The following is a 27,698-nucleotide window of genomic DNA, read 5'->3' as shown; positions in this document are numbered from 1 at the left end:
GGAGCGTCAGAACCCGCTGGGGGGCTCTTAAAAATCCCAGTGCCCAAAACCCATGCCCCTGCCCCATCCCCCGGCCCCCGCGTTCTGCTCTCACAGGTCTGAGGAGGGACGCAAGCACTGCAGCCCAGACTGAGCCTGTCGAGCTCCTGGGAAAGAGCCCAGAAGGTCATCACAGAGCAAGCCGACCGTGGCTTTGCCCGGGAAGGGGCGGGGCCGTGGGAACACGTGGCCGCGTGCCTAGCAGCGCAGGGGGAGCACGAAGGAGGTGAGCTAAGTTCTGGCTAGGAGGGGCGCCCGGCCTTCCTGGAGGCCCTGTGTTTGTCACTGAGCCGTGAGGGGGCCGGTGTCCAGCTCCGCGGGGACACGGGCCGTAGTCATGCAGAAGTCACCCAGGCAGAGAGCGAAAGTGGGAAGAACGTCACTTTCCATGACCGATACCAGCTGTGTGCTCCTGGTCCTGGCACCACCCCAGGGACAGTGCGTGGTCCTGCCTGTGAGCCTGGCGCTCACAGGTCTCCTTTCTGGATCCGTCCCCTGTAACCTGCTGGGGGCAGGTGAAGGTCGACATGAGCGGTTCTCGGGCTTGGCTGCCCCTCCGAGTCCCGGGAGATGCGTGGGTGCACCCAGACCGATCCCACGAGAACGCGGGGTCCAGCCGTGGGGGAGACCCACGGGGACAGGGACACAGCGACCAGTGCTCTGTGGGAGCGGTCTGGCCTGGCCGCCCCGTGTGCTCCCGGACCCGTCACGGGACTCCTGAGGGGGTCTCAAGTCAAGACCTCACGCGGGGGCAGGCGCTGCTCTGTGCTGGGTATCCGTCGCGCCTCGGGGTCGATCCAGGAGCCTTGCTCCTACGACAAAGTCAGGTGTGGTCCACCGGTAGATTCTGCGGCGGCGGCTGCCATCCTGGGTCATTCCAGCAGCTCACGGGGCCTCTTGGGATTCAGACAGAAACGGACTCCCAGAGGCAGCCCCAGATCTGTTTCTGAGTTTATCCTGCATCCCTGATGTATCCTGTAGGGTGTGAGTCCTGATCCCGCCCAGGACCCTGGGGGGCCACGGGTGCAGCTCTGTGTTGCCCCAGAGAGTTCCCGGGGGTCCCCATAGTGAATTCCGGAATCGTGTGCTCTTCTGCCCAGGGAGCCTTCCTGAATGACTACGTGGTCATGTAGTCGTGGCAAGTGTGACTCAGGTCCTGTCCCGCGGCCCTGCTGAGGCCCCGTGTTGTTCTGGTCCTGGGACCCTGAGAAGCCTCGAGGGCATCCTCCTCGGTTGGGCATCATTCTGGGGGCACCCGAGGTGTGGTCCCACTGTCATCACGTGACCCCAGGACGTCCGCTGTCCAGTCTGCAGCCCTACCAGGGCCGTCGCTTGCCTCTGCATACCCTGGTCATTCAGGGGAGGCCCGGGGGTGGCTCAGCTTCCAAGGTGACCTGGGGTCTGTCTGACACCATCTGAGGCTGTGGGACCATCTTGAGCTCTGGTGGGACCCAGAGTCCCTGTTCCGTCTGATGCTGGCTGTGGGTTTTTCATATATGGCCTTTATTAGCTGGAGGTATGGTCCCTGTAACCCTCCTTTCTTAAGAGTTTTATCATAAATGGATGTTGAATTTTGTCGAGGGCTTTTCTGCGTCCATGGAGATGGTCATCTGATTCTGATCCTCATTCTGTTGACATGACATCTGACATTGATGGGTCTGTGGTTGTCGAACCGTCCTTGCATCCCTGGAACAGATCCCACTCAATCACGGTATATGATCCTTTCAACGTGTTCTTGATTTAGTTTGCTAATATTTTGTCGAGGATTTTTGTATGTAGGTTCATAGGGACATTGGCCTGCAATTTTCTCTTTTTGTGTGTGGTGTCCTTGTTTGGTTTTGGTATCAGGGTAATGCTGGCCTGGGAAATTGAGTTTGGAAGCATTCGCCCCTCTTCAGTGTTTTGCTCAGAGTTTGAGATGGACTGGTGTGAAATCTCTCCGTGTCCGGGAGCACCCACCAGGGAAGCAGGCCGGCCTTGGACATTTTGTGTTGGGAGGGTTTGATAACTGAATCAACCTCCTTACTGTGACTGGCCCGTTCAGATTTTCTATTTCTTCATGATTCGGTCTTGGAAGACTGCATGTTTCTTGGCATTTATCCGGCATTTCTAAGTCATCCCATTTGCCGGCGTATAATTGCACACCGTGGTCTCTCGTGATCCCTTGTACTTCTTCGGTACCAGTTGTGACTTCTGCTGTCTCATTCCTAGTTTTCTTGAGTTGAGCCTTCTCTCTTTTTTCTTACTGAGTCTAGTTAACGGTTTATCAGTTTTATTTATCTTTTCAAACAACCGTTTTCATTGATTTTTTTCTGTTGCCTTTTTAGTCTGAATTTCCACTTATCTCTGCCCTGACTTCACTGTCTCCTTCCTTCCGCGGACGTCGGGCTGTGCTCATTCCTCTTTTTCTAGCTCTTTAGGTGCAAAGTTTCCTTGTTTAATTGAGTTTGTCTTGTTTCTTGTCTCATTATGAATTTCCCTCCTGGAATGGCTTTTGCTGCACCCTACATAGTTTGACATGTTGTATCTTCACTTTCACTCATCTCAGGGGTTTTTGTCCTCTTGGATTTCCTCGTGGGTCCATTTGTTCACTAGTTTTTCATCTCGACATATTTGTGATTTTTTCTCCAGTTTTCTTTGGCAGCTGATTCCCAGCTTCACACGATTGTGGTGTCTGGAAAGACGCTCCGTATGCGTTCAGTCTTCTTAAATTCATTGAGACTTGTCTTGTGGCCTCACATATGTTCTCCCCTGGAGAATGTTCCATGCGCACTTGACAAGAATGTGTTTTCTGCTGGTTTGGGGCGGGATGTTCTGTGCAGAGCTGTCAAGTGCCTTTGGTCTAATGTGTCCTTTAAGGCCACTGTTTCCTCGTCGGTTTTCTGTCTGGAGGCGCCACCTGCCGAAGCAAGTGCGGTGTTCGTGTCCTCTGAGTTCTTGTGCTGCTGCAGGTTTCTCTTTCTAGGTCCTTAGTCTTTACTTTATGTGTCTCGGTGCACTTCTGTTGGGGACATAAATATTTACAAACCTTCCTGCTGGATGAACCCCTTTGTCATCGGTAACGCCCACCTGTGTCTGCTATTGCGGACTTTATTTTGAAGACTTCGGTCTGACGTAAGTGCAGCTACGCCAGCTTTCTCTGGGTTTCCACCTGCACGAGGCATCTCTTCCCATCCCTCCACTTTCGGTCCGCGTGTTCTTACGTCTGTGTGTCCTGACCTCTTGCGGGCAGCATACAGACGGGTCTTGTTTATTGCGTGAATCCATTCGGCCACTCTGTGCCTTCTGGTTGGAGAATCTAGTCCGTTTACACTTAAAGGACTTGCAGATAGCTGTGTACTTATCGCCATTTCTTCAATGTTTTCCGGATGTTTTGTATTTCCTCTGCCGCTTTCCTTGCTCTCTTCCCTTGTGGTTCAACACCTTTCTTTAGTGTTATGCTTAGATTTCTATCTCACTTACACTTGTGTATCAGCTACAGGTTTTGATTTGTGGTTACCATGTGGCTTACACATATCAGCCTACAGGCGCACCTCACAGCTGTTGGGGGTTCGGTCCCAGATCCCTACTACAGAGTGAATATCACAACAAGGCAAGTCAAATAAATGTTTTGGTTTCCCACACGTATTAAAGTCATGTTTGCCCTATGGTGTTGTCTATTCAGTGTGTGATAGCATGATGTATACAAAAGCAGTGTACCTTCCAGATACTAAAAATACTTTATTGCTAAAAAATTCTAACCACCATCTGAACCTGCAGCAAGTCAGAATTGCTGATCACAGATCACCGTAACAAGTATAACAGTAGTGAAAAGCTTGAAATATTGCAGGAATTACCAAAAGGTGACACAGAGACACAGGTTGAGCAAATGCTGTTGGAAAAATGGTTGATGTGGGGTTGTCACAAACCTTTACTTTGGAAAAATGCAATAGCTGTGAAGTGCAGTAAAGCAAAGCACAATAAAATGAGGTGTGTGTCTGTGTGTGTGTGTCTTTGTGTGTGTCTTTGTGTATGTGTCTGTGTGTGTGTCTGTGTGTGTGTCTGTGTCTGTGTGTGTCTGTGTGTGTCTGTGTGTGTGTCTGTGTCTGTCTGTGTGTGTGTGTCTGTGTCTGTGTGTGTCTGTGTCTGTGTGTGTGTGTGTCTGTGTGTGTGTCTGTGTCTGTGTGTGTCTGTGTGTGTATCTGTGTGTGTGTGTGTGTGCCCCAATCTCTGTGAAGTTGATGGCAAGTTCAGTTTGAACACATTCTGAAACTTTGCATTTCTTCTCGCTCTCCCCACATCTTATGCTTTGATGTCACATTTTACATCTTTTTATTTTGTGTATCCCTTAACTAATTGTTGTAGTCATAGTCATTTTTATTGCTTCTACTTTAACTTTCCTGCTGGCTTTATGAGTAACGAACCCCCTGCCTTTACAACATGTTTACCTTCACCAGTGAGATTCGTGCTATCATTTGTGCTTTTTTTTTTTTTTAAGATTTTATTTACTTATTTGACAGAGATCACAAGTAGGCAGGGTGGGGGGAGCAGGCTCCCCGCTGAGCAGAGAGCCCTATGTGGGGTTTGATCCCAGGACCCTGAGACCATGACCTGAGCCGAAGGCAGAGGCTTCACCCACGGAGCCCCCCAGGAAGCCCTCATTAGTGCTCTTGTCCCCAGTTAATGCCCTTTCTTTTCAGCTTCAGGAAGTCCCTTTAGTGGCTCCCATAGTCCTGCTCCGTGGTGGTGAACTCCCTTAGCTCCTGCTTGACTGGAAAACTTTCTCTCCCCCTCCGTTCTGAACAGTGACCCTCCCAGGTGGAGTCGTCTTGGTTGGAAGGTTTTTTCCCCTTCAACACCTGAATATATCCTGCTGCTCCCTCTGCCCTGCATAGTTTCTGCTGAAAACTCTTCTGATAGTTTTATGGGGATCCCTTGTACCTAAGGAGTTGTTTTCTCTGGATGCCTTGAAGGTCCTCCTTATCTTTAACTTTTGATGTTTCTATTATGATGTGTCACGGTGTGGGTCTCCTTGGGTTCGTGTTATTTGGGACTCTCTAGGCTTCCCAGGCCTGGGTGTGTGTTTTCTTCCCCAGGTCAGGGCCATTCTCAGCCATTATTTCTTTAAATACATTTTCTGTGGCTTTTGGGGGGACAGAAGTTTTCTTCTCTTTCTGGCACCTTTATTATGCAAACGTTGTTTCCCTTAATGTTTTTCCATAGGCCTCTTGAGTGGTCTTTGGTTTCTTAAATTCTTTATTCTTTTCACTGCTCTGTTTTAGAGTGTGCTCCCCTGACCGATCCTTTCTTCCGCTTCGTCGGCTCTTCTGTGGAAGCCCTTTATGCACTTTTTTTTCCAGTTCAGTTTTGTGTTCTTCACTCTGTGACTTCTGTTTGGTACCTTCTCGTGTTTTCTCTCTGTTGACATGCTCTCTGTTCATCTGTTCTTCTCCTGAGGTCAGTGAGCTGCTCTGTGAACTTGACTTTGAACTCTTTATCAGGTAAATTACCTGTCTCGGTTTCGTGAAAGTATTTTTCTAGAGTTTTATCTTGTTCTTTCGTTGGAAGCATCATCCTCTGTTTCCCTATTTTGCTTGGCTGTGTTGGCTTCCGTGTGTTAGGTGAAACAGCTCTCTCCCCTCTCTCTCCCCTCACCCTAACACCGTGGCCACAGGAAGCCCGGGGGTGGCTTTCAGTATGCTGTCTGGGCAGCGCCCCGGGGAGGTCGCCTGCCATGAACTGTCTCTCCAATTGCTTCAGTCCTGTGGGACCCAGAACCACAAGCCCCTGACCACCAGAGCCAGATGTCCAAGGGATGTCCCTTGGTGTGGACTGTGTACAGCCCACGGGGGCGGGGCCAGAGGGTGCCCAGAGCCTCCTGAAGGCTGTCGGGAGAGACGAGGAACCATCCCGAGCCTATCCAGAGCCCCGGAGAAAGACGCAGAGCACACACTCTCTTCCTGGCTGGGTCTTTCCCTCCCAGTGGGCGGGTGGAGAGGTGGGTAGGTGGGTGGAGCCGTGGAGGGACAGGCAGGGGGGCGGAGCCGTGGATGGACACACGGATTGTGCAGGTGCAGAGAGAGAGAGAGCGTGGAACTCAGGAAGACCAAGAGCCCGGTGTGTCCACCCACTACCCACTCCACGGAGGAGGGGCCTGAGCATCCCAGAGGAAGGGCCCCAACCGCCCCGGGCCGCACTGCGGTCGGACTCCACGCCCAGTGCCCTTTCTCTGACCAGGAGGCCACTTGCCCCTCTGAACTCTGGGTCCCCTGGCCCGTCGCTGTGAAAGAAGCCCGGGTGACTGGGGAGCCCAGGCACAGCCCCCGGGGCCCACCTCACCTCTCCAACCACAGCCCCTCCGTGAGAGGGCGGTCACCCACTCTACAGGTGTCTGCACCCCACAGAACACTGGGCCACACCTACAGGGGACTGGCCGCCTTCCTGTGCCTGCCCTGCCGGCAGCTGACTGGGTCTGTCTGCGCGCGGGCCTGGGGGCCCAACGTTTTCCTTCCATTGTTCTCAGTTCAAACTGCCTTTTCCTTAGCGTCTCCCAGGAGCCTGGAATTCACTCTTTCTCTCTGCATGTGGGGACCTTGTTCTTTCCCAGCGGATTTTACTTCCTCTCTCTGTGTCTGTGTCTCTGCCGCTCCCCTCTGTCTGTGTCTCTGTCTCCATCTCTGTCTCTGTCTCTGTCTCTGCATCTCTGTCACCAGTGTCTTTCACCATCTCTACGTCTCTGTCTCTGTCACCATCTCTACATCTCTGTCTCCATCTCGGTCTCTGTCTCTGTGTCTCTCCGTCCCCATCTCTGTCTCTATCTCCGAGTCTCCCGTCCCTCACCCCTCAGCCCCACGTAGAGCAAAGCCTTGCGCACGTGGCCACCGTGGTCAGGATTCGCAGTGACTCAGGAGGGCTGGGAGGACGTTTACTCTCCCTTCGGGGGCACTAGTCACTTGGTCCCGGGCTTATGGAGACCAGGTGTCGGGGGAAGGGCACACACAGAGGGAGCCTGCTGTCCCCACGCCCTCTGAGGCCCCCACAGGGCAGCCCAGGCCACGGGGGGCCACAGAAGCCCTGCTGGGCCACAAGCCACCCACTGTTTCCTGGAGGGGACCTTGTGCACTGCTGGGCATCTGGCCTCCGCGTCGCTGTGGAAGGGAGGGGATCCGTGTGACTCCTGGGCGGTGGGGGGGGGGGGGGGCGTGCTCCCAGCAAGGCCAGGTGTGCGCAGAGCCCAGGCCCAAGCCTGGGACCCCCCAGTGTCCCCTCTAGTAGAGGCTCCCAAGTGGCCCGGCCAGCACACCCCTTGTCCTCTGCCCTGAGGATGCCCCGGCTTTCCTCAGAGCTCCCTCCGGCACCACCAGTCGGCTCACCAGGAGCTGCAGTGACATTTCCAGGTCGTGCCCGCCCCCAGGCCCCCACACCCGCCCCGCCACCAGCCTGTGCTCCTGGACTTCCAGCCGCCCATCGCCGGCCGGGCGCTGTCTGCAAGGACAAGAGATGCAGGACACTTGTGAGAAGCCCGGCCACGGCCACGGGCTCAGCCTGGAGCAGGGGTGTCAGGATAGGACGCAGGCTGGGTAGAGGGATGGGTGGGCCAGCCTCGCCCTGGGGAGGTGACTGGGAGGGAGCAGGGAGGGAGCCTCTGGGAGCCGATCCTGCCCTGAGGGGAAGAGAGCTGACACTTGAAAGCCGAGGTCTCTGCTGGCGGATGTCCCTGCGGGCGGGCGGGCGAGGTGAGGTTCGGACCTGGAGGCTTCTAAGCCGGCTGCCTGTGGTTCCATTTCCTGCTGAGGAAGGATTGCAGCGGGTTTCGGGGAGCCTGGGGCCAGCAGCCCCGTGCTTCTCCACTACGTTGGCCTGGCCGACTGCGAAGCCCCTCACTCCCCACAGCTCAGAAGGGCCAGGCTCAGGGACCCGCGCCCACCTGGCCCCTCCGGGCACAGGCCGCTCTGCCTCCTGCCCCGCCCCTGGCAGCTTGGCAGGGAAGGAGACCCCCTGGGTGGGCCCATCCAGCACCAGGACATCCTCCCTGGGGACCCGAGGCAACCCACGGTACTGCTGAGTGTCCCCGCTTCTGAGTTAGGACCCAGAGTCCCACCTGTCTGTAGGCTCCGTGGGCTTTCTTCCCACGTCAGTGCCAAGCCCTGACTGGAGCGGACGGCAGGTACCTGGGGAAGGTCTGCTTTGCAGCTGTGTGGCCCTGGGCAAGGGGCACAACCTCTCTGTGCAAAACAGATCACAGAAACAGATCGGTTCCTGCCGAAGGCGGGAACCAATGAGCTTGTGGGAGATGAGCGCAGGGGTGTCCCTCATCTCTCGAGAGGCGGAACGTGCTGGGTACCTGCTGCTTCCTGGGCGGGGCGGCGGGCGCCCACCTGAACCTTCTGAATTCAGTTATTTGAGGCTGTAGCTGACATTTCGTTCCACAGCCCCAGTTATCTGTTTCCTAGGAAACAAGTGAGAGACGCTGACTCTCCAACCACACACACACGCACGCACGCACACACCCCGTGGCCGCCACCAAGACTAACAATTAACAGAAATACAGTAAATGTCAGCAGACGCTAAAAATAGTTTACACGCCGCACCTCGGGGGCTGCTCCCTGCCGCCCGGCGCCGCGGGGGCAGGGACGGGGACAGCGCCTCTCCATGACACACCACCGCACCGCGGCCCGGACACACCTCTGAGCGGCGGGCCTGAGGGTCCGTCTCTGCACCCCACCACCTGCCTCTCCCACCTCCAGCAGGATGAGACCCGAGGCGTGCACGGATGCTGTCCTCCCAGCCCGTCCCCCCGCTGGGCACCGCCACCGGGACCCTGCCCACTGCGTGTCTGGCACCTGTGTTCCCGTCGTCCAGCCCCTCGCACCCCGAACACACGGGGCACTCCAGATGCCTGTGCTGCCCCCACATTCCCTGTCCAGTGCACCTCAGACCTGGACCCGCTCTCCGCCGGCGGGGCAGCCATCCTGCACTCCCGGGCTGACCCGATGGGCTTTCTCTGTTCCCATCGCCCTTTGCTCTCACCTCCCTCCCAGTGATGACCGCAGCGAACAGGTGTGCTCGCTGGGCTGCGGGCATTGTGCGGGGAGCTGAGCTGCCTTAACCAGGACGATATAACAGATGTGCATGTGCTGTTGGCTGCTCTGCTTCCCGGGAGCTGGGGGGGGGGGGGTTGTCAAGTCACCTGCACCGCACAGCGGGGCTTCCGGGGGTGCTCCTCGGGGCCGTCTGTTCACGGCTTTCGCCCCAGGCCCGGAAGAGGGCTTGATAACTTCCTGGGAGCGGAATACAAGCTCACAGCCCTCAGCGGGAACCCGCGGGTCAGAGGCGGTGCTCCGTGGTGCTTTTGCCTTCCTCCCAGCACACCTGTGGTTTAAAACTGGCTTTTTTGCAATTTGTTGACAAATCAGGTTTTGCTTCCTTCCTACGATATCCTACGTATAGACTCTGTTCCATTGTACAAAGCCTGCCTTAGTCGAGTTTGAAAATGTTAACTAGAGCGGCCTTCCGCGGGCCCCAGTAACGAGTCTGCACCTGGGTGGTGTGGCCGCGAGCGCCCGGCCCGAGAGCCGGCCGGAGAGCCGCGCGGACACCCTGGTGACCAGAGCTGTCTTCTTCTCGGTGCAGCATTACTTCACCGTTAACTTCAGCCACGAGAACCAGAAAGCCCTGGAGCTGAGGACGGAGGATGCCAAGGATTGTGACGAGTGGGTGGCGGCCATCGCTCACGCCAGGTACGTCTTGCCCGCCCCACCGTCGCCGCCAAAGAGGCAGAACACGAGGGCCCCGCCAGGAGCAAACCCAGGCCCCGGGGGTGGGGGGCGGGGAAGGGAGGACGGGAGGGAGAAGGCGAGCGGTGAGGAGGGCTCTCGGCAGGGGTCCCCTCGGGTCCCAGAGCTCTGGGTCTGTGCCACCCTCCGTGCCCCCGGGAGCGGGGAGACCAGAGGAGCAGCCTCCCGCCGGCCTCCATGCACCGGCTCCTTCCTTTCCAGTAGGGGATCTGAGCCCGATTCGGTTGGGGTCAAGGATTTTATGGCTACCAAAGCCGAAGCCTGGGCTCCCAGCCAGCTGCAGCCGCGGATCTGCTGCGTGACCATGAACAGCTCCTGTCTCTCCTCGGAGCCTGTTTCCTGTTCTACAGAGGGAAATCTCTCAGCTTCTCTGAGCTTGCGGGTTCCAGAGCTCCTCCTCGCTCCCCGCAGGGCACGCCCCTCCCTGGAGGGCCAGACGGAGAGAAAAGTGAAGGTCTCTCCATGTATGCTGCAGAGAAAACGGGGCCGCACCGTGGATTGAGTCTTCTGGGGCGTGGGGAAGTGACAGGCTTATGGGCTGGGGTGTGGCTCCAGAGCTGACAGCCCCCTGACAGAGCCGAGTCTCATCCAAGGGCAGGGACCCCCAGAGTCACCCCTCTCGGCAGGCGGTCTCCCCGGCTCAGTGCCGAGTGGTGTGTTTCTGCGTCTCTCTGCTTGTTACGTGTAAGGTCCTGAGGGCAGAGACCAAGTCTGAGTCTTCGGGTCCGCGGGGCTTACAGGGGCAAGAGCGAGTGGACCGGGAGAAATCAAGGATGAATGAGCGGACGAGGATGGACGCAAGGTTGGACGTTGAATGGAAGATGAAAGATGGACGAATGGAGGGAGGATGCACGATACAGGGATGTGATTCGAGTACGTGTGACGGTGGATAGACCGGAATGAACGATGCAGGGGTGGTGCGCGCATGAGTGGACGGGTGGGAGGGTGGGTGGATGGATGGACGGATGGATGGATGCGTGGGTGGATGGATGCGTGGGTGGGTGGGTGGAGGGAGGGAGGGAGGGAGGGAGGGACGGGTGGGTGAGTGGATACCAGGGCCCTTCCCTGAGCCCTGGAACAAACCAGCTGACCAGAAACCCTTTACTATGGCCGTGGCACTGACTATGATCTTGAGGTCCGGCCATGTCCGTCCCTGCTCTCAGGGAGTGTCCAGTCCAGCCGCGGAGACCCGGTACTCACACATGAACTTATGGAGTCAGGCTCTGACTGTGGCGCTGGGCAGACAGGGATGGATGCGGGTGTCCCCCAGGGACATCACGTCCACTTTGGAAGACACTGGACATGTTCACCGCCAGCTCTTGTACACAAAGGCCCTGCTAGATGCAAGGCGCTGTGGGGGGAGACACCGCTTCCATCTGCAGAGCGATTTTGACCTGAGCCAGAGGACCAAGGGCGCAATGGGTTTGACTATGAGCGCTTTGGCCCCCGCACCCAGTCCCACCCCCGAGGCGCTGACTTAGGAGAGAGACTTCCAGGAATAATGAAGAGACCAAGTGTGGGTTGCGGAAGGTGAAGTGTAATCGGGTCATGACGGGTCTTGAACACCCAGCTGGGGAGTTGGGCCTTTACTCTGTGAACAGTGGGAGCTATCGAAGGTTTCACACCAGGGGAGTAACACGGCCAGAGCTACAGTTTCGAGTGGAAATTGTCAGCGTTGTGCAGGATGGATTCACGGCGGAAGAACCCAGACTCGGGAAGATCCGGGGGGCCTCCGTCCCCCCACCAGCCGCCAAGAGCAGGGTTGTTCTGAGAACCACATGAGTCTGTTGACCGCGAGGGGCTTTCTACATGTTGAAGCGATGCAGAACGCAGAGTTCTAATCGGTTGTACGTTCTGAGGACCAGGACTGCACTGGTTTATAAAATACATTGATACCCAAATGTTTCAGAGACCGTGAGACCCTGGAGTCTCGCCTGGCGGAGGTGACGGAGACCCAGTGGAGGCCGGGCTGGGGCGGGGCCCCGTAAGGCACACACGCAGGCAGGCGCACAAAATGGCTCAACCACTTCAGAAAATTGTTAGACAGTTGCTTAAAAAACCAAGCCATTTAAAGATTGCTAGGCCGGCTCCGAGACCAGCAACGTCAACCTTCCGGTGTTTATCTGAGGGAAGCAAAAACATCCACGACCGGTCCCGTGCACACAGCTTTGTGTATAGTAGTCCCCAGACCAGAAAGAGCCGAGGGGTCTGTCCGCAGACAGACAGATGTGCAGACAAGCCCCGGTCCGTCCAGGCGACCATATCGCCCAGCCCTGGAAAGGCGCCCGCCCCAAACACGTGTCACAAAACGCTGAACATCCAAGTCAGCGGGCAGAGGAGGAAAAGCCAGGTGCAGAATAGGGCACTCCGTCTGAGTCTAGTGACGTGAAACTGTGTCCCAGGCACAGCTCGCTTGTGGCGAAGGACTGAGCTGCAGTCGCCTGTGGGGTGGGGCTGGCTGGGGTGGGAGGGGGCTTGAGGGGGACGGAAGGTTCTTCCTCCCAGGGGCAGTATGCGCAGATCAAAGCCCGTCGGCCGTGCACTTCACCCCTGCACCTTCCAGTCTATGCACATTAAACCTCAAGTTTTAATGTGGAGTTCTGCAGCCCCAAACCTTGGACCTCCCCCTTCTGTGACCAGCAGAGAAAACCGCATCTCAGATGCTTCGAGTGATTAGGTCAGGCCCACCAAGGTCGTCTCCCCATCTCCAAGCCCGCTGTGTCCTCTAGCACCACAGGGGAGCAGGGGTGGAAGCACATCAGATCTGTGGTCCCGGGGATTCGGAGCCCTTGCACCCCGGCACGGGAGAGGCTGTCCTGGGGCTGACTTACACGCACTGTGTCGCTAGAGGGAAAGCGCAGACTGTGAGCCATATGCAGCCTCAGGCCCAGTCCATCGTGAGTGTGCATGAGTGTGAGGTGCGTGTGTGGGTCAGGAGGGAGCCTGGCTCTGTTCCACGGCTCTGTTGAGCAGTGAGCGGTGTTGCCCGAACCTTATTTGGTTTCTGTTTGCATTTAAGTACTAGATACCTTGTACGTACCGAGGTAAGCGCCGTGGGGTCCACAGCGTGCTCTCCCTGCCCGTGCATGCACCGTCCACACTTCAGGGAGGGCGCGGGTGTGAGCCGAGCAGCTCCCGCTGTCGGGGACTGGAGCCCCGTTCTAGCTCCAGCTGCCGCGCTCACACTGTCATTTAGGGGAAGGCACGTTCCCTCTCGGGCCTCCGTTTCTTCATGGGTCTTCTGTGGCTCCCAGGTTCCCGTCCAGCTCTGAGTCTGAGTCTCCAAAGGCAGCGCCGCCCAGAGAGGTGCTCGGTACCTCGTTACCGGAGGAGAGGGCGGGGGAGGCAGGGCAGCCCCAGTTGGCGGCCCAGGAGACCCTGCCCCACGCGAGCACCAGCATCCGCGACAAACCACCCGAGTCTCGGGTTCCCACAGCCCTGGAGTGCGGGGAAGTGCGGCAGCGTGAAGGCAGACCCCACCGCCTCTCCGCTGAGTTTCCTTGGCAAGTTCAGAGAACGGAGCCTCTTGGGAAGTGGGAGAATCTTCGAAACCTAATGTTCTCGTTCACACTCATTCTCGTAGGGGAGCCGAGTCCTTACCTTCGGTGAATGGTCCTGCCAAGCAGAGCCCACTCTCGCAGCCTCGCTGACCTGTAGATGGGGGGGAGGCCGGGACGGAGCCTTGACGTCGGGGTCAGGACCCTCCCCGGGGATACGCTCCAGGTCCACCGTGTGCCCGGCTCCCCCGCCCTGTCCACTCGCCCCGCCACCCCCTGCCGCCGTCAGGCCAGCGGGAGTCAGCCTCCTCCGGCCCCGTCAGGGGACCAGGCTTTCTCAGCCTCCCAAGGGCCCCCACTCCTGCCTCCGTGCAAGGCTGCTCCCACGCACGGCCGCCTGGGCTCCCATCATTGAGGCTGAGAGCACGTGTGTGCGGCTCCCGGGCCGGTGACGAAAGCCAGCATGGCTAGCCCGGCGCCCACTGACCCGCCGCGTCCAGGGCCACCAGAAAGCCATGTAAGAAGATGCCAGACGGGAAAGTGTCCCCTTGACTGGGCACGTGGGGAGCCCCTGGGTGACCCCCGACAGGGACCCCACTGCTGTGGGCGCCAGCAGCCGCCCCTGGCTGCCCCAGCCTAGGACCAAGTGGGGGGACAGATGTGGGGACGAGTGAGGACAGGCTACTCTCTGAACGACCCTTGCTGCATGGGTGGGAGGGGGCTGTTTGTCCCTCATGTGGAGGGACTCGGGGCTCCCGATGTGCCGAAGAGAGACAGCCCGTGGGACGGGGGCTGCCGCTGACACTGAAGGGACAGGCATTCAGGGCTTCGGGATGGGGCGAGCAGGGCCTCCGCCCTCTGACAGGAGGCGGGCCACGGTAATCCCAGCGCGAATGCACCACGTGTGCCGAACTGGCACAGCCCCGGGTGACAGATACGCAAACTACGGCACGAGTCTGAGGTCCCTGGGCTGCTGGATGTGCGAGCGAGCGAGGCCGCACCCAGCAAGCGGACTGGGTCTGAGGACGGGTCTTCCGCCAGAACCCACACCTGCAGGGCAGCGGCAGCTGTGAGGGGGAGGGGGGTGCTGGCGGGACGCAGCCGGGAGCCAGACGGTGACGTGGTGGGGGTGGGGGGCGAGGCCGGGAGGCTCTGGCCGCTGAGGTTGGAGGCCAGAAACCCGGGGCCGTGAAGCCAAGGGTGGCGGGAGGTCGGGGACGCAGGGGCAGGAAGGGGAAGGGAGGCTCCCGAGGGCACCAGGGAGGGGAGGGGAGGGCGGGGTGGGGGAAGGGACGGGTGAGTGAGGGGCAGGGTGGGCCTTCCCTCTGAGTCCCCGCCTGGCTTCCCCGCCTCCCGCCCCGACGCGCCCCGCTGAGAGCTTCCCTTGCGAAGCCCGTGGGCTCTCCTTTTCGGAACGGTGTTTCCCCAGCTCTGATGCCGCCAGGGGCCCTGCCTGTGCTGCGGGGTGTCGGGGAGAAGCCTGGCCCAGGACACAGCGGGCCCGGCTCCCCCTCAGAGGCCTGGAACCTGGCTGGTCTTCTAGGTCGCCCCCAGCCGTGATGCCCTGCGAGTCTGAGGCCTGTTAACATACACAATGCTGGGCTATCTCTTCTGCCCTTTGCTTATCCTTTGGGGGGCCCTGACCCTCTAGCCTTGTTGCCAGTCTCCCCCAACACAAGCCTCCTGGCCAAGACCACCCTTGGACGGGTGTGTGCCCAGAGCCCTGGGTTTGGCATCAGAGACCTGGCTGTGGGACACCCCCATGGTCTGGGTCGGAGAAGACAGCCTGGCGGCTGGAGTCAGAGCCAGCCCAGGAAAGAGGCAGGGGGAATGGGCTTCAGACAGAAGATCCGCCTGTGCAAAGGCCCCGGGGCCTCGGTGGGTGAGGCAGCCCCAGTGGGACCCACATGTCGGTGTGCAAGATGGGAGCTGGCAGGGAGGCCTCAGGCACTCTGTGTGGCAGCGGGACCTTCTCTGGAGTCCCGTCGCTGGGGGGTCCCACCTGGGGCTGGACTTGCGTATCTCGGGCCCGCAGCGTGGTGACCTGCACGTCCACCTGCCCGCAGCTACCGGACCCTGGCCACGGAGCACGAGGCGCTGATGCAGAAGTACCTGCACCTGCTGCAGATCGTGGAGACGGAGAAGACGGTGGCCAAGCAGCTGCGGCGGCAGATCGAGGACGGCGAGATCGAGATCGAGAGGCTGAAGGCGGAGGTGAGCGCCAGCTGGGCCCCGGCCCCCCCACGCCGGAGGGGCGGGGTGTGGGGACACGTGATGGGCAGAGCAGGATGGTGCACGGTCAGAGGGGGGTTCAAAGCCCACCTCTGCCCCCAAGCCCCGTGCCTCAGTTTGTCTGTCAGTAAGGTAGGTTTTTTTATCCTCACGTGGCAAGGTTTTGAGGTTGGTGCGAGATGAAGGGCGAGCTGCAGAGCACAGTGCCTAGGGCCACGCTGACTAAGCATTCGTTGTCGCCGGCCAGCACGGCAGGGGTGCGGGGCCCCTGGAGGGTCGGGGTCCAGGCAGGGGCTCTCCAGGCAGCCGTCTGGGGGCCGCGCTGTCGTCAGGCTGAGTCCGCTAGGACCGCGATACTGAGCGTGTCCGTGAAGCCATATCTCCCGGACCTCCGCGCCGACCTCCAGAGTTGGAACCAGGCTGTCCCGGCCTCCCAGGCAGTTCCTTCGACAGGAGAGCGGGCAGTGCTCTCCGCCCCGTAGGCGCCCCTGCCAGCTGTGTGCCCAGCACAGAAGGACCTGACCCCTTGCCCCACGGCGCACGTGGCACCATCTGGCCATGTCACCCCAGAGCCATGGGCTCTGTGCTGAGGGGAAGGGGAAGCATGGGCTCGGCTGGCGGCTCAGCTGAGTGATTTCCAGGGCCCAACGCAAGGGAAAACGCAAGGCTGCGGCCCGGACTGGGGAAGTCACCCCGTCCTCACAGCCCCTCACCCCAACCCGTGGCGGGCAGGTGACCCGCAACTTCAACCCCCACAACCTGTGCACTGGGGTGGGGGTCACCCACCGAGTGCACCCTGCTGTCTCGCGCCCTTCCCTGAGACCCCACGGATGCGCCCTGGACCCCCCCCCACACCCACACTGGGGGTCCCACAGGTGGAGTCCAGTGGCCCCGCCGATGCCAGCCTGTAGCCCCTGGACAGAGGGCAGTTGTGGAGGTGGGGAGCGGGCAGCGGGAGCCCGTCCCGGGGCTGGCGAGTGAGAGGTAGAACACACAAGCTAGGGTCCCGGAACCCCGCGCTGTGCTCCACTGTCCCGCCAGACGTCACTTACAAAACAGAAAATTCTAAGAGAAGAGCACCAAGTATTTCAGGATTGAAGCCTCGGAGCTGGGAGCCCCAAACATGGGTCCCGTCTGGCGCTCGTGAAGCCGGCTCTGCCCGGAACGGTCAGACCAGAAGTCACCAGTCCCGCCGTGTTGCTCCGTCGCAAAGCTGCAACGTCCCCTTGGGAGCTCAGGTTCGAGCAGACGCCAGAACTCAGCACGCCTCCTCCGGTCCTGCACCGGGCACCTCAGACGGGCCTCCCCAGCCCGCCCTCGACCACCCCGAGAAGATACCGGCTCAGCAGGCCGTCCGCCTGAGCTCTCACGGCTGGGCGGGGGTTGGGGGGCGAGCTGGGACGGGAGCCCGGGGCCGTCTGTCCGCTCGCAGCTGCGGGACAGGAGCTTGTCCCGCCTGTGAGCACCTGCTTCCTTCTGGTATCTTACCCAGCCCAGCACACACCCCCGAGTCTGGGCTACACCCCGTGAGGAACCCGGGACCTGGCCCCGGCCCCACATTATTGGCTTTATGAGCCAGGCTGCCCGGGGGCCTCTCACGCACTCACTCAGCCTGCAGCCCCCTGAGCAGCGCCCACGGCCTCATCCTCTTCCCCGGGCCTCCTCCTGTCCCATGCACTCCAACCAGCGCTGTGAGCCCTGCGCCCCGCGCCCTCGTCATCCCACCTTCCTGCCTCGTGGAATCCTGCAGGTCCCACGCCTCCTCCCGGCCAGGGGATGCTCACTGCCACTGCTCCCACGACGTCCCCGCCCCCGCCTGCCTCATCAGAGCCGGCTCCGCGCCCGTCCCCCGTGCCACCGGCCTGGTGGGGGCCCCTGGGGGGCCAGACTGCTCTCGCGCTCCCTCCTTACGCCTGACACGTGATACGTGGTCAGTGGATACATGGGCCTCACGGCTGGCCCAGAGGGACGGCCGTGCCTACCGCCAGGGTCTGGGAGCGATGACATCAGCGTTGTGCCGGAGCCGGCGGCGCGGACCCCGGCAGGAGCGAGCTCTTCTACCGCTGGGGAGGCCGTGGGGTCACGTGGCGTACGGCCTGGGAGGTTTCAGGGACGAGTGTGCCCTGTGTCACTGGGAGCAGAAGGCGGGTCCGTTGTGTGTGTGAGAGTGTGTGTCGGGGGCAGCAGAGGCCGAGTCGGTGGGAGTTTGGAGCAAGTGTCCACCTGAATGCGTTACACCCAGGGCAAGGGAGCCTTTAAAGAAGACCTAGAAAGAAAGCCGTCTTCGGGGAGCGCCGGGGCTGTAGTCTCTGTGTCACACGCACACACACTCCCCTGCGGGGCGGGGGGACACAGCCTGCCCCGGGGAAGTGGGCCGTGTGGGAGGCAGCAGGCCTCGGAACGTGACCGCTGGAGGGATCTGAAGACGCTGAGGGCCAACGCGAAGGGAGGGGCTTACGCAAGGTCGCTCCAAGGTCACCTGGGGGATGGAGTCCCTCACGGACTCGGGTCTCCTGGCTCCAGACCCTCGGCCCCACGCCTGCCCCGGGAGCCAGGTCTGAGGAAGGGGGTGTGGTCGCCAACCACGGTGTCGCCTGGATGGCCCCGAGCCGCCGCGGTCCCCCTGCCCTCCGCTGGCCAGACCCAGCTGCTCGAGCCTGTCCCGCACGTCCCCGAGGACACGCAGGGGCTCGCCTTCTGCCCTCCCCCTGCACTGCTCGGTGCCCCGTGGGAGACCGCCTCACGCGTCCATCAGGGTGACGGGGTCCTCGCCGCGGGGGCTTCAAGCAGCAAGGGTTGCTTCCGGCCTCACGCAGGGTGTGTACTAGGGGCTGCTCCCGAACGCTTGCTCGGAGTCGGGGACACAGCCGGCGGGCCCCCCGGGCTCACACGCAGGGAAGGGAACTGTGAGCGACGCCCACCGTGGCTCACTGACCGTGGACACAGCGCACCCCGGGACCAGGCCCGCGCTGCAGGGGCTGAGAAGCACGGTCCTGCCTCGTCCATCCGAGGAAGAGAACCAGAGTCCGCAGAAGCCGTAACGGCTGCCTGACTGCACCTCCGGCTTCCGTCCCCTGACACGGGCTCTCGTGCGCAGCGTGGAACGGACGTCCCGTAAGGTGTGGACACAGCAGGGGGCGGCTTCCAGAGCTGAGTCGGAAACCAGCTTACACACAGGACACAACCCCGCCCCCACGTCCCCGGCCCTTCCTACCACAGGAGTATCTCCCCGGGACCCCGCGTGGCGGGGTGCACGGGCGCTGGCTGCTCGCGGCCTGCCCGAGCCCACCGGCTGAGCGTCAGGAGTGCTGCAGGCTGCTCACTCGACTTGTGGCAGCTGGCTGCGGCCCCGGTGCGACTGCCCACCATGAACTTGGCAGGGGCTCTTGGCCGGGGTCTTTCCTTCAGAGAGCCGGTCGTTAGCATTTCACGGTCTCCTTTTCTTCGGGCCCCGCTGCATAATTGGCCAGACAGGGCACGAGGAAGAGCCCAGGGCCCTCAGAACATCTGGGCGGCTGCCGCCGAGCCCTCGGCCAAACCTGGGCCCGCGCGGGTCTGGGGCTCGACGCGGGTCACGCTCCCAGGCACCAGCCCTGAGGCTGCAGCCTGTGTGCCCCGCGGCTGCCTCTCCCTGTGAACACATGAGATCGCTCCCGAAGGGGGTCTGCCCCATACTGTGCGCCCCTGCTCTCTGGCTTACCCGACAACACCCCGTCAGGCCCCGATTCTTGTCACCACGCCACTGGAGACCTAAAGCAAAGGGGCATCCACCTCTGAGAAGACGCGTCCGCTCCGGGTGCGCCACTTGGCAGCATCTTGCTGTTTTAGCAGCGATCCTTCTCTGGTTGGGGCTGGAGGTGAATGTGCAGGGGTGAGGCAGGCCCAGCAGGGCACGGTGGGAGCGTAGATGCAGCGCTAATACGTCATTGGCTTGGAGTGCCCAGAGTCCTAGAGGCCTGACTCTGGAAGGGAGCGGCGAGAACGTCCGTGCAGGGTTTAGGTCAGTCCTGCAGACCAAGTTTGCCGTGATCCCGGCCCGGAAGGTGGGGCAGGGAGGAGACCGCTCTGGCGGGCGTGGGAGAGTGCAGCGGGCCTGCTGTCCGCACCGGGCTGCACCTGCACGCCTGGAGGCTCGCCTCCCGTGTCCCCCGCGGCCGTGGCCCGCCCCTGCTTCTGTGGCGCACCATGCCCTGTGTGCCCCGTGGCTCCGTCCACAGCATCCCCTCCGCTGGAAGTCCTCTGTCCCATAGCCCTCCTGTCGGACTCCTATTCATCCTTCAAAGCCTCTTGCGGATGGCCCCTGCTGCTTCCCTGGCGAGGCCCTCCCACCGCAGTGGCTGCACATCCGCTCTGGCCTTGTCCCGTTGGGCTGTCTGAACCCCTTGTTAGTCCGGGAGCGCATCCAGGGAGGGGTCTGGTGCCTCCACCTCCAGCTGCGTCTCGCCGGAGCCCCGCACAGAGACGTCACCAGGACATGTGGACGAGGTTGGCCCAGGAGGATAGAGATGGGCACCTGGATGGCTTGGAAGAGGCCAGAGGGGATTAAACGGGGAGGAGAGGAGGCTGCTTGAATGTAAGGAATACAGAGATCTTTAGCCAAACCTGGGCTGCTCACGAGAAGGAACACCCGAATAAATTTCCCGCCAGCCGCTGCGCAGACTGGGTTCAGGATTGAAGATGGCATCTTGGGGATGGTGGGCAGCAGTTGGGCTCAGTGCCCCAAAGCAGGGTGGCAGCGAAGGTTTGTCTGTGACGGGCCGAGAAAGACTGACTGTGGGTGGCAGGTGGGCAGGGGCCCGCCGAGACGCCAGGCGCAGAGCCAGGACGGGCAGCCAGTGCCGGACGCCAGCCAGGAGGTCGGGCAGGAGCCGGAATGCCCGCTCGCCGTGGCCATCATTGACAAGGGTCTGCTGAGCCGGCCTTGGGTGCCAGCCGGGCGAACAGGCGCAAAGCCAATGCCCCCCCCCAGAGGGTACCCGCGGGGTTTCGAGAAAGGCGGCCGTTGGGAGCTCCGTGGGGCTGGGGCTGCGGCCACCTCCCGACGCCCACTCCTGGCAGGAGGGAGCCACGGCCCAAGACCCCAGCACCCTGGAGTCTGCCCACCCAGCGAACTCCATACATGGGGTCTCCAGGGCCTGTGGTGCCAACCGAGCCTGACCTAGTTGTATCTATTTTTCGCCCCGGTCCCTGCTGAGGACTCGTCCCAGAACGCGTGTCTCTGAGAAGGGCGTGTCAGATCTAAACTCCGGCTGCACGTGTGCGCGCACACACACACGCACACACACACGCACACGTGTGCACGCAGACGCACACACACCACCATTGCGAAGAGAAGGGGGGTTCAGTGTGCAAAACTGGGGGGATGCTGACCGGGCATCTCCGCGTTCCTCAGCTAAGAGTCTGCCTGTGCGTGTGTGTGCGCGTGTGTGCGTGTGTGCACGTGTGTGTGCACGTGTGCCCCTTGGCCCTCTGGAGCACAAAGAGTCAGGCTTTATGGCGACCTGAGGATGTCCTCAGAATTAGAAAAACCCAGGGTGGGGGGAGGGGGGGCGACGTGAGAAAGCAGAGAGCCCCGCGCCGGCCGAGCGCCACTCAGATGTTTTCAGCCGCTCTGCGAGCATCGCGGGGGTAATTTTAGCAACCAGGGGAGTGGAGACCGGGGAACTGTTCCATTTTGCTTTCAAAGTGCTTGATTGTGAGAGCCCATTCATTCTGCGGTTCGGCAAGTGGCCTTGAGGGGACAGAGCCACGTGTTCTGCAGCACCAGCCGGCTAGGCGGCGGCGTCTGGAGGCGCCCGAGCTGCTATCTTTAGCTGTGCGAGACCCGGCGGGGGCAGCGTGCTCCTGGGGGCCAGCTCCGTGGCGCTGCTGTTGCCCGGGTTCTCCTGGAATTCGCGTCTGTGCCGAGTGCGCAGGTGTGTGCCGAGCACCAGGCCCTGGCGAGGCTCCGGGAGCGGGTGGACGGGAGCAGCAGCCCGAGACGGAGGCGCGAGCAGGCGGCACCTGCTCGGAGCGGCAGGGAGAGCGAGGCCCGGCTGTCCACGCAGGGAGGCCCAGGGGACCCGCCACCGTGTGGCCCGGGGCACCCCTTCTCCTGGGCACCGCCCTCCCGTTCCGTCCCTGAGGCCGTGCTGGACTCTGATGCCCACATCAGACGACGGGAGGCTTTCTAGGGCAGCGCAAGCGCCCCTCCCCACGGCTGGCCCATGTTTCTAGGCCGGCAGTGTCCACAGGGGGCTCCGGGGCAGAGAAGGGCTTCCGGGCAGCCCGCGGGGGAGGGGAGGCCAGGCTAGCAGAAAAACGCCGCATTTCTCTGATTCCAGCAGTTTTGTCTGAAAAAATAAGGGACTGCCCAAGTGTCCATTTACAGATGAAGGGATTGCAAACCAGGGTGTGTAAATACCTTGAGAAATTCCTCGGGCCTAACAAGGAAAGCCTGGTGACGCCCGCGGCAGCGTGCGCAGAGCCGGAGGGCCGTACCGGCACCAGGTGGGATTCCAGTCCCAGAATGAGGTCGGAGAGGAGTCAAGTTCATAGTCAGAAAGTCGGTGGGGGCTGGGGCGGGGGGAGGGGGGTGGGCAGGGAAACGTTGTTTCATGGGGACCGAGAAACACTGTTTCGTGGGAAGAGATGGGAAGTTCTGGAGATGGACGGTGGGCACGTATTTTAATGCCACTCAGCTGTGCACCTGAAATGGGTGAAGATGGTTAAGTTTGAGGTTAGCTTGCCAAAGTTAAAAACAAAGGGGCTGACGGTGTGGGGCGAAGGGAGGAGAACCGCAGACTGAGGCTTCTGGGGCACCAGCCACCCACAGCCCGGGCACCGGGGCTCCCAGTCCAGGGTCCCTCACTGTCCAGCTCCGCAGCCTCGCGCAGAGCAGGGGACGCACGCCGCAGGGCCCCTGGGGCAGGTGGCAGGGCGCTCGCTCACCCCTGAGACGCACGTCTCCGTTACAGATCGCATCCCTGCTCAAGGACAATGAGCGCATCCAGTCCGCCCAGACCGCCACCCCCAGCGACGAGGACAGTGACATCAAGAAGATCAAGAAGGTTTGTACCAGCCTTCCTAGAGAGCCTCCTGGCCCTGTCACCCCTGTCCCCCCGCCCCCAGTGCAGGCCGCCCCCACCCCAGCCTGCACAAGTCCCTGAGCAGCAGTGGTCCGGCGGGGTCTCCGAGCTGCCTGGGGATCATGGCTCCACCCTGACTTGTGGGTAGGACACGCTCCAAAGCAGAGGGAACCCAGACTGCGGGCTGCAGCTGCGGGCTTTTCTCACATCACGGGACAGGCCCTAAGGACCCCCCTGCCCCCGCGCCACAGACACGCCCCCCGCCCCCTCCTCATGCAGACCCTTCCTCTCACAGCTGCCCCCTCTAGTCCCACACACACCTCGGCAGAGGAGCCTCTGGTCCCCAGAGCTGTCCCTGCTGGTTTGCTCCGTGAGAGTCCAGAGGTCGTAGGAGGCCCCGGGGACCCGCCCAGTGGCCGGGGTGCCAACCAGCACCTTGGGCCAGCCAAGGGCAGCACAGGGAAGGGACGCGTGTGCGTGTGCAGGCTGCCAGGCTTGAAGCCGGGGAGCCCGAGTCACCCTAAGACAGACCGGTGAAACCCAACAACCCCGCACGTGGAGGTGGGTAGAAAGCCCCCGGCGCCCCCAGACCAGAAACCACACACGGGCGTCCCCCGGGCCGAGTTCAGCCTCCCGGCATGTTTGGGGTTTTGAGCCCACACAGTGTGTTTTTTGTTCTTCTTAATTTGTTGCCAGTGCTTTAAAAGCTAAACATTTCACATAAAAATCTGGATTTTGTTTCTCAAAAATAGAAATAGCTAACGTTCATTAAGCACTTCCTATGTGTCAGATGCTATTCCAGGAGCTGTACACAGATTAATTCATTCCTAACTGAGAACCCTCTGGGGTTTCGTTATTATCTGCGTTTCACATACGGGGAGACTGAGAGGCAGGGAGGCAAAGGGACTTGCCCAGGTCACACAGTTCCGTGTTTGCACGTGACGTTAAACCCCAGCCACCCAGCTCCAGACGCACGTCCTCCGGTCCCCAGACACAGGACCTCCTGGAAAACACGAGGAGGCACAGCCCAGGGCCCACCTCCCAAACAAGCCCCATTGGTCCCACCGGCCGGCCTCCTGCTTCTGGAGGACCCGCCAGGCCCCCGTGGCCTTGGAGTTTTCCACCAGGTCCCAGCCAAGCCCCACCCTGGCAGGGGTGCGCGGGCTCTCCCTCTGCCCTGTGGCACCACTGGGTTTCTCAGCCAGGACTGAGAAGCCCTTCTCGCTGGAGCATTGTAAGACCCAGCTGAAATCCTCCCCCATCCCTCGATTTTCACTGTCCTGGGGCCTCAGGGCAAGTGCTCCCTCGTAGAGAGAGCCTCCCTGTCTCGGAAGAGAGGGGTCTGAGCTCAGGGTTGGCCTCCTCCCCGGGGCACACCGCCCTGGCCGCAGACCTGCAGCGTGACCCCTGAACTTGCTGGTCGTGTCCCCCTTTCCGCTGAGACTAATGAGCCTCTGTGCCTGGTCCTCAGCCGGTGAGCCCGGCACCCCGGGGCACCCCCCCAGCGGCAGGAGCGCCTGAGCTCTGTGTGGCTGGGAATCAAGGTCCCCTCCCGAGTTCTTGCCGACACACGGCCGAGCCGAGCAGCCCGACTCTGAGATCGAGTGTCTGTGTTCATTTCCCCCCGGAGGAGGAGGAGAGACCTGGGCAGACGCCGGAACCTCTCAGAAGCGCTGATGAGGCCCCAAGAATGAGATTAACTCATTCGCCGTGTTCTGCTCAATGGGCTAATCGCCCTCTCTCCAGACGAGTGTTCACTGAAACTTCTAGGCTTTCAGGCCAGTCCTTAGCCGAGAGGCGGGGGGAGACCAGGCACAGCCTCGACCTCCGGCCTCGACCTCCGGCCTCGACCTCCGGCCGCTCCCACGACGCAGACTCGGGCCGCCCTTCTCCTCCTTCAGAGGGGGCGTCTGCAGCAACCCCGGGGGCTGGTTAGGAGGCAGAGGGCGGGGCGGGGGCCTGGCACCTGCATTTCCGGCGAAAGCTCCCGGGAGATGCTGACACCACCCCTGCCAGACCGCCCCGGGTCTACCGATGGGGCAACCGGCTCGGAGGGACCGGGCGGCTCGCCCAGGACTCCGCAGGCGGCGGCGGCAGGCCGGGCTTCCCTCCCGCACCCCAGCCGGCAGAGGGGGCCGGGGTGACCAAGCCTCGGTCCCTGCCCCCCGTGACGGAGCGCGCCCCCCCCCCCGTCCTCTCGCAGGTGCAGAGCTTCCTGCGGGGCTGGCTGTGTCGACGCAAGTGGAAGACGGTCATCCAGGACTACATCCGCTCGCCCCACGCCGACAGCATGCGCAAGAGGAACCAGGTGGTGTTCAGCATGCTGGAGGCCGAGGCCGAGTACGTGCAGCAGCTGCACATCCTGGTCAACAACTTCCTGCGCCCGCTGCGGATGGCCGCCAGCTCCAAGAAGCCCCCCATCACGCACGATGACGTCAGCAGCATCTTCCTGAACAGGTGCGCTCCCCCAGGGGCGGGGCCGAGGGGGCACGAGACCAGGCACAGCGGAGCCCCCGCGGGTCGCACCCGGCGCGGTGGAGCCAATGGCGCCCGAGGCGCGGAGGCCGCCAAGCCACTCGGCTCCAAGCCACCCCCTCACAAGTGTGGGTGCGGGGCACACAGAGGCCACGCAGCGGGGGGAGGCGCTCCACGGGGGCCCCGCGTGTTTGGAGATGCGTCTGATGGTCAGAACCGGCTGGGCTTAGGGGTGCCGTGGGCCGCGAGGGAGCCGAGGCCAGGGCTGCTGGAAACCCCTGGCGGGGTGCCAGCCCGGCCCCCCAGCAAAGGACCGTGGCTCCCACGGTGTCAGTGCTGACACTGAGAAGAGGGGCGGAAGGGTTTCGAGTTTTGAGTCGGGCTCCAAAGGCTAGCTGTGCTCCATTCCGCATCCTGACACGGCCATAATGGCCTGGAGGCCGGGCTCTGGGCCGCAGGGTCCACCTGCCCTGCAAACACACCTACTGCTCCCAAACAGCGACCGTGGCGTCCCTGTGGGCTCGCGGGGCCCCAGGAGGCCGAGCTGGCGGCTGCTCTTCCTCGGTCAGCATCTTTCTAAAAGGAGTTTAAGAAATGGTTTAAATAATGAGCTTCTCGGTGGGTGTTAAAATTGGGTGGACTGGATGAAAAGTGGCAGACGTGAAACACATAACCAGAGCACGATGTTCGAGTGGCCCCCCCGCCCCAGGAATTAGGGTGGGCCACCACGCGCCCCACGATGGCCCTTCAGCTGTGATCTTGCCAAGGTACGCCTCTCTCGGCTGCTTCACTCCGACTGGCCCTCACCCAGGCCCACCCTGCGACAGGACCCAGGGGTTGCCGGGTGGGGGGGCGCTGTGGGGCTGTCGGGAGGTGGGGGAGAGGCGCAGACGTCAGTCAGAGCTCCGGCTGGAGAGGCCCAGAGTCGTTGGGGTGGGCGGGCCTGAGGCCGTGGTGTGGACGCTGCACCAGGGTGGGCCAGGAAAGAGACAGGCCAACGGGGAGGGGAACAGCATTTGACCTCATGAGACTTTCTAGAAACAGAACCACATACATACATATAAGGTTTGCTTCTTAATATACACGTAGAAGACAATTTTTAAGCATTATGTAAATGCCTTTATTTCCCAAAGAAAGAAAATCCGTTACGTTTTTGTGAAATTCTGTGAAATCAGGTAACGCTTACTCCAGACACGACAGCGGGATCTTTCCGACACAGCGACAGGACGCGTCTCTTGCTGAGCACCCTGGGCGGTGCGGTGGGGTCCGTGGACGCGCACACGTGAGCACGGACATGGGAACCCACCCTGTGCTTCTCTGTCGGGAGCCTGGGGTAGATCCAGGGAACCGCATCTCCCTCAAGTGCCAGGGCCACGGGTCCCGGACAGCACCTGCAGGCCGCGCCCTGCCCTGGACAGCTCCGGGGAGAGGGGCGAACACTTGAAAATCCACGTGTAACTTTGGACTCCCGAACCTCAGCTCGGACAGCCTTCCTGGTAACATAGTCACACATTGTCTGCTTGTTAAATGGCTTATAGCCTATATCCTACAGCAGAGCAAGCTGGAGAGGAGAAAGCGCTTCAGAAAATCACAAGGGGAATACGTTCTCGGCGCCATTCTGTGTTTTTCAAGGAACTCTGCGGGTAGCGGCCGTGGGATTGGAACCCAGGCCGTGCGGGCCCCTGTGCGCGGGAGGCCTTGGTAGCCGTCCATGCTCGCATTTTAGGCCACGATTGCAAGCCTTTGCTGACCCCTTCTTACGGCCTCTAAGAAGGTTGTGCTTTGTGTCTCTTTACTCCTTCCATGATTTTCTTATTCTCTTCATCGATCTCTAATGGAGCTCTTTTAGCCTGGCGTCTGCGGTTACAAGTTTTCAGGCCAGCTCCCAGCCTTTGCTCAAAAGTTGTTTGAAAAAACAGCCCATGGTTTTTAACTTTCAGCGAGTGCCCGATCTGGTCGGAGGCCTTTACCTGAGAATAAACAGGAGGGAGGAAGCCCCCTCCTCTCCTGGCACCAACCGCCTGCAAGGGGCCGGGGGCCCACGGCGGACGGGCGCTCGCCGGCGCGGTCTCACTGACCCTGGTCCAGACCGCGGCAGCCGGAGCGGTTCTCCTGGCCTCCAGGAGCGACGCTGCCTCTTACAGGTGTTGGAGGATCCGAGAAAGGTTCATACGCAGCCTCGGGCCCGAGCTGTGCTTGCAGCCCTCCGTGGGAGCGAGACGCCGACGGAAGAGTCAAGCCCCGGAGATGCCCCGGGAGGACGGAACCCACACCGAACGTGGAGGGCACGCTTCCCTCCTCCTCTGTGAGGCCAGTGTCACTCCAGCGCCCGAAGCAAAGTCTGTCTCCTGTCAGATCTCAGAGACCCAGAACATCACCAGGTTGGATCCGGGAATACGTCGCGACCAAATGGGACTTACCCCCGGAACACAGGGATGGTTCGACAAGGAGAAGCCGTCCACGCCGTCCTGTTTTCTCACTGATTCAAGTTAGAGAACACGGTGAGCCTGTCTGGGGATGCAGGTGCTGTGCGCGGCTGGCTCCCTCCCCGGGCTCTGATCTCCGGCAGGAGCAGGCGGAGGTCTTCCCCTCCCCGCACCCGGGCCGGAGGA

At 61.1% G+C, this 27,698-nt stretch overlaps 1 protein-coding gene across 3 annotated transcripts in view; it reads left to right on the top strand.

Annotated features, from left to right (window-relative positions):
* The window catches only part of RASGRF1 (Ras protein specific guanine nucleotide releasing factor 1), a gene marked incomplete at both ends in the record, with an annotated part of 88,262 nt that overhangs the window by 8,009 nt on the left and 52,555 nt on the right, over positions 1–27,698 (top strand). For all 3 annotated transcript variants that reach the window (XM_080809470.1, XM_080809472.1, XM_080809471.1), the window contains 4 exons: positions 9,652–9,758; positions 15,379–15,526; positions 22,501–22,593; positions 24,815–25,068. In XM_080809470.1, coding sequence (XP_080665596.1) covers positions 9,652–9,758; positions 15,379–15,526; positions 22,501–22,593; positions 24,815–25,068 — 602 coding nt within the window. The remainder of the gene's footprint in view (positions 1–9,651; positions 9,759–15,378; positions 15,527–22,500; positions 22,594–24,814; positions 25,069–27,698) is intronic.

The sequence above is a fragment of the Martes martes genome (genome assembly GCF_963455335.1).
Source record: "Martes martes genome assembly, chromosome: 7".
Classification (NCBI taxonomy): Eukaryota; Metazoa; Chordata; class Mammalia; order Carnivora; family Mustelidae; genus Martes; species Martes martes.
Note: the sequence above shows the minus strand (reverse complement) of the source record. Positions and strands in the feature narration are given on the sequence as shown.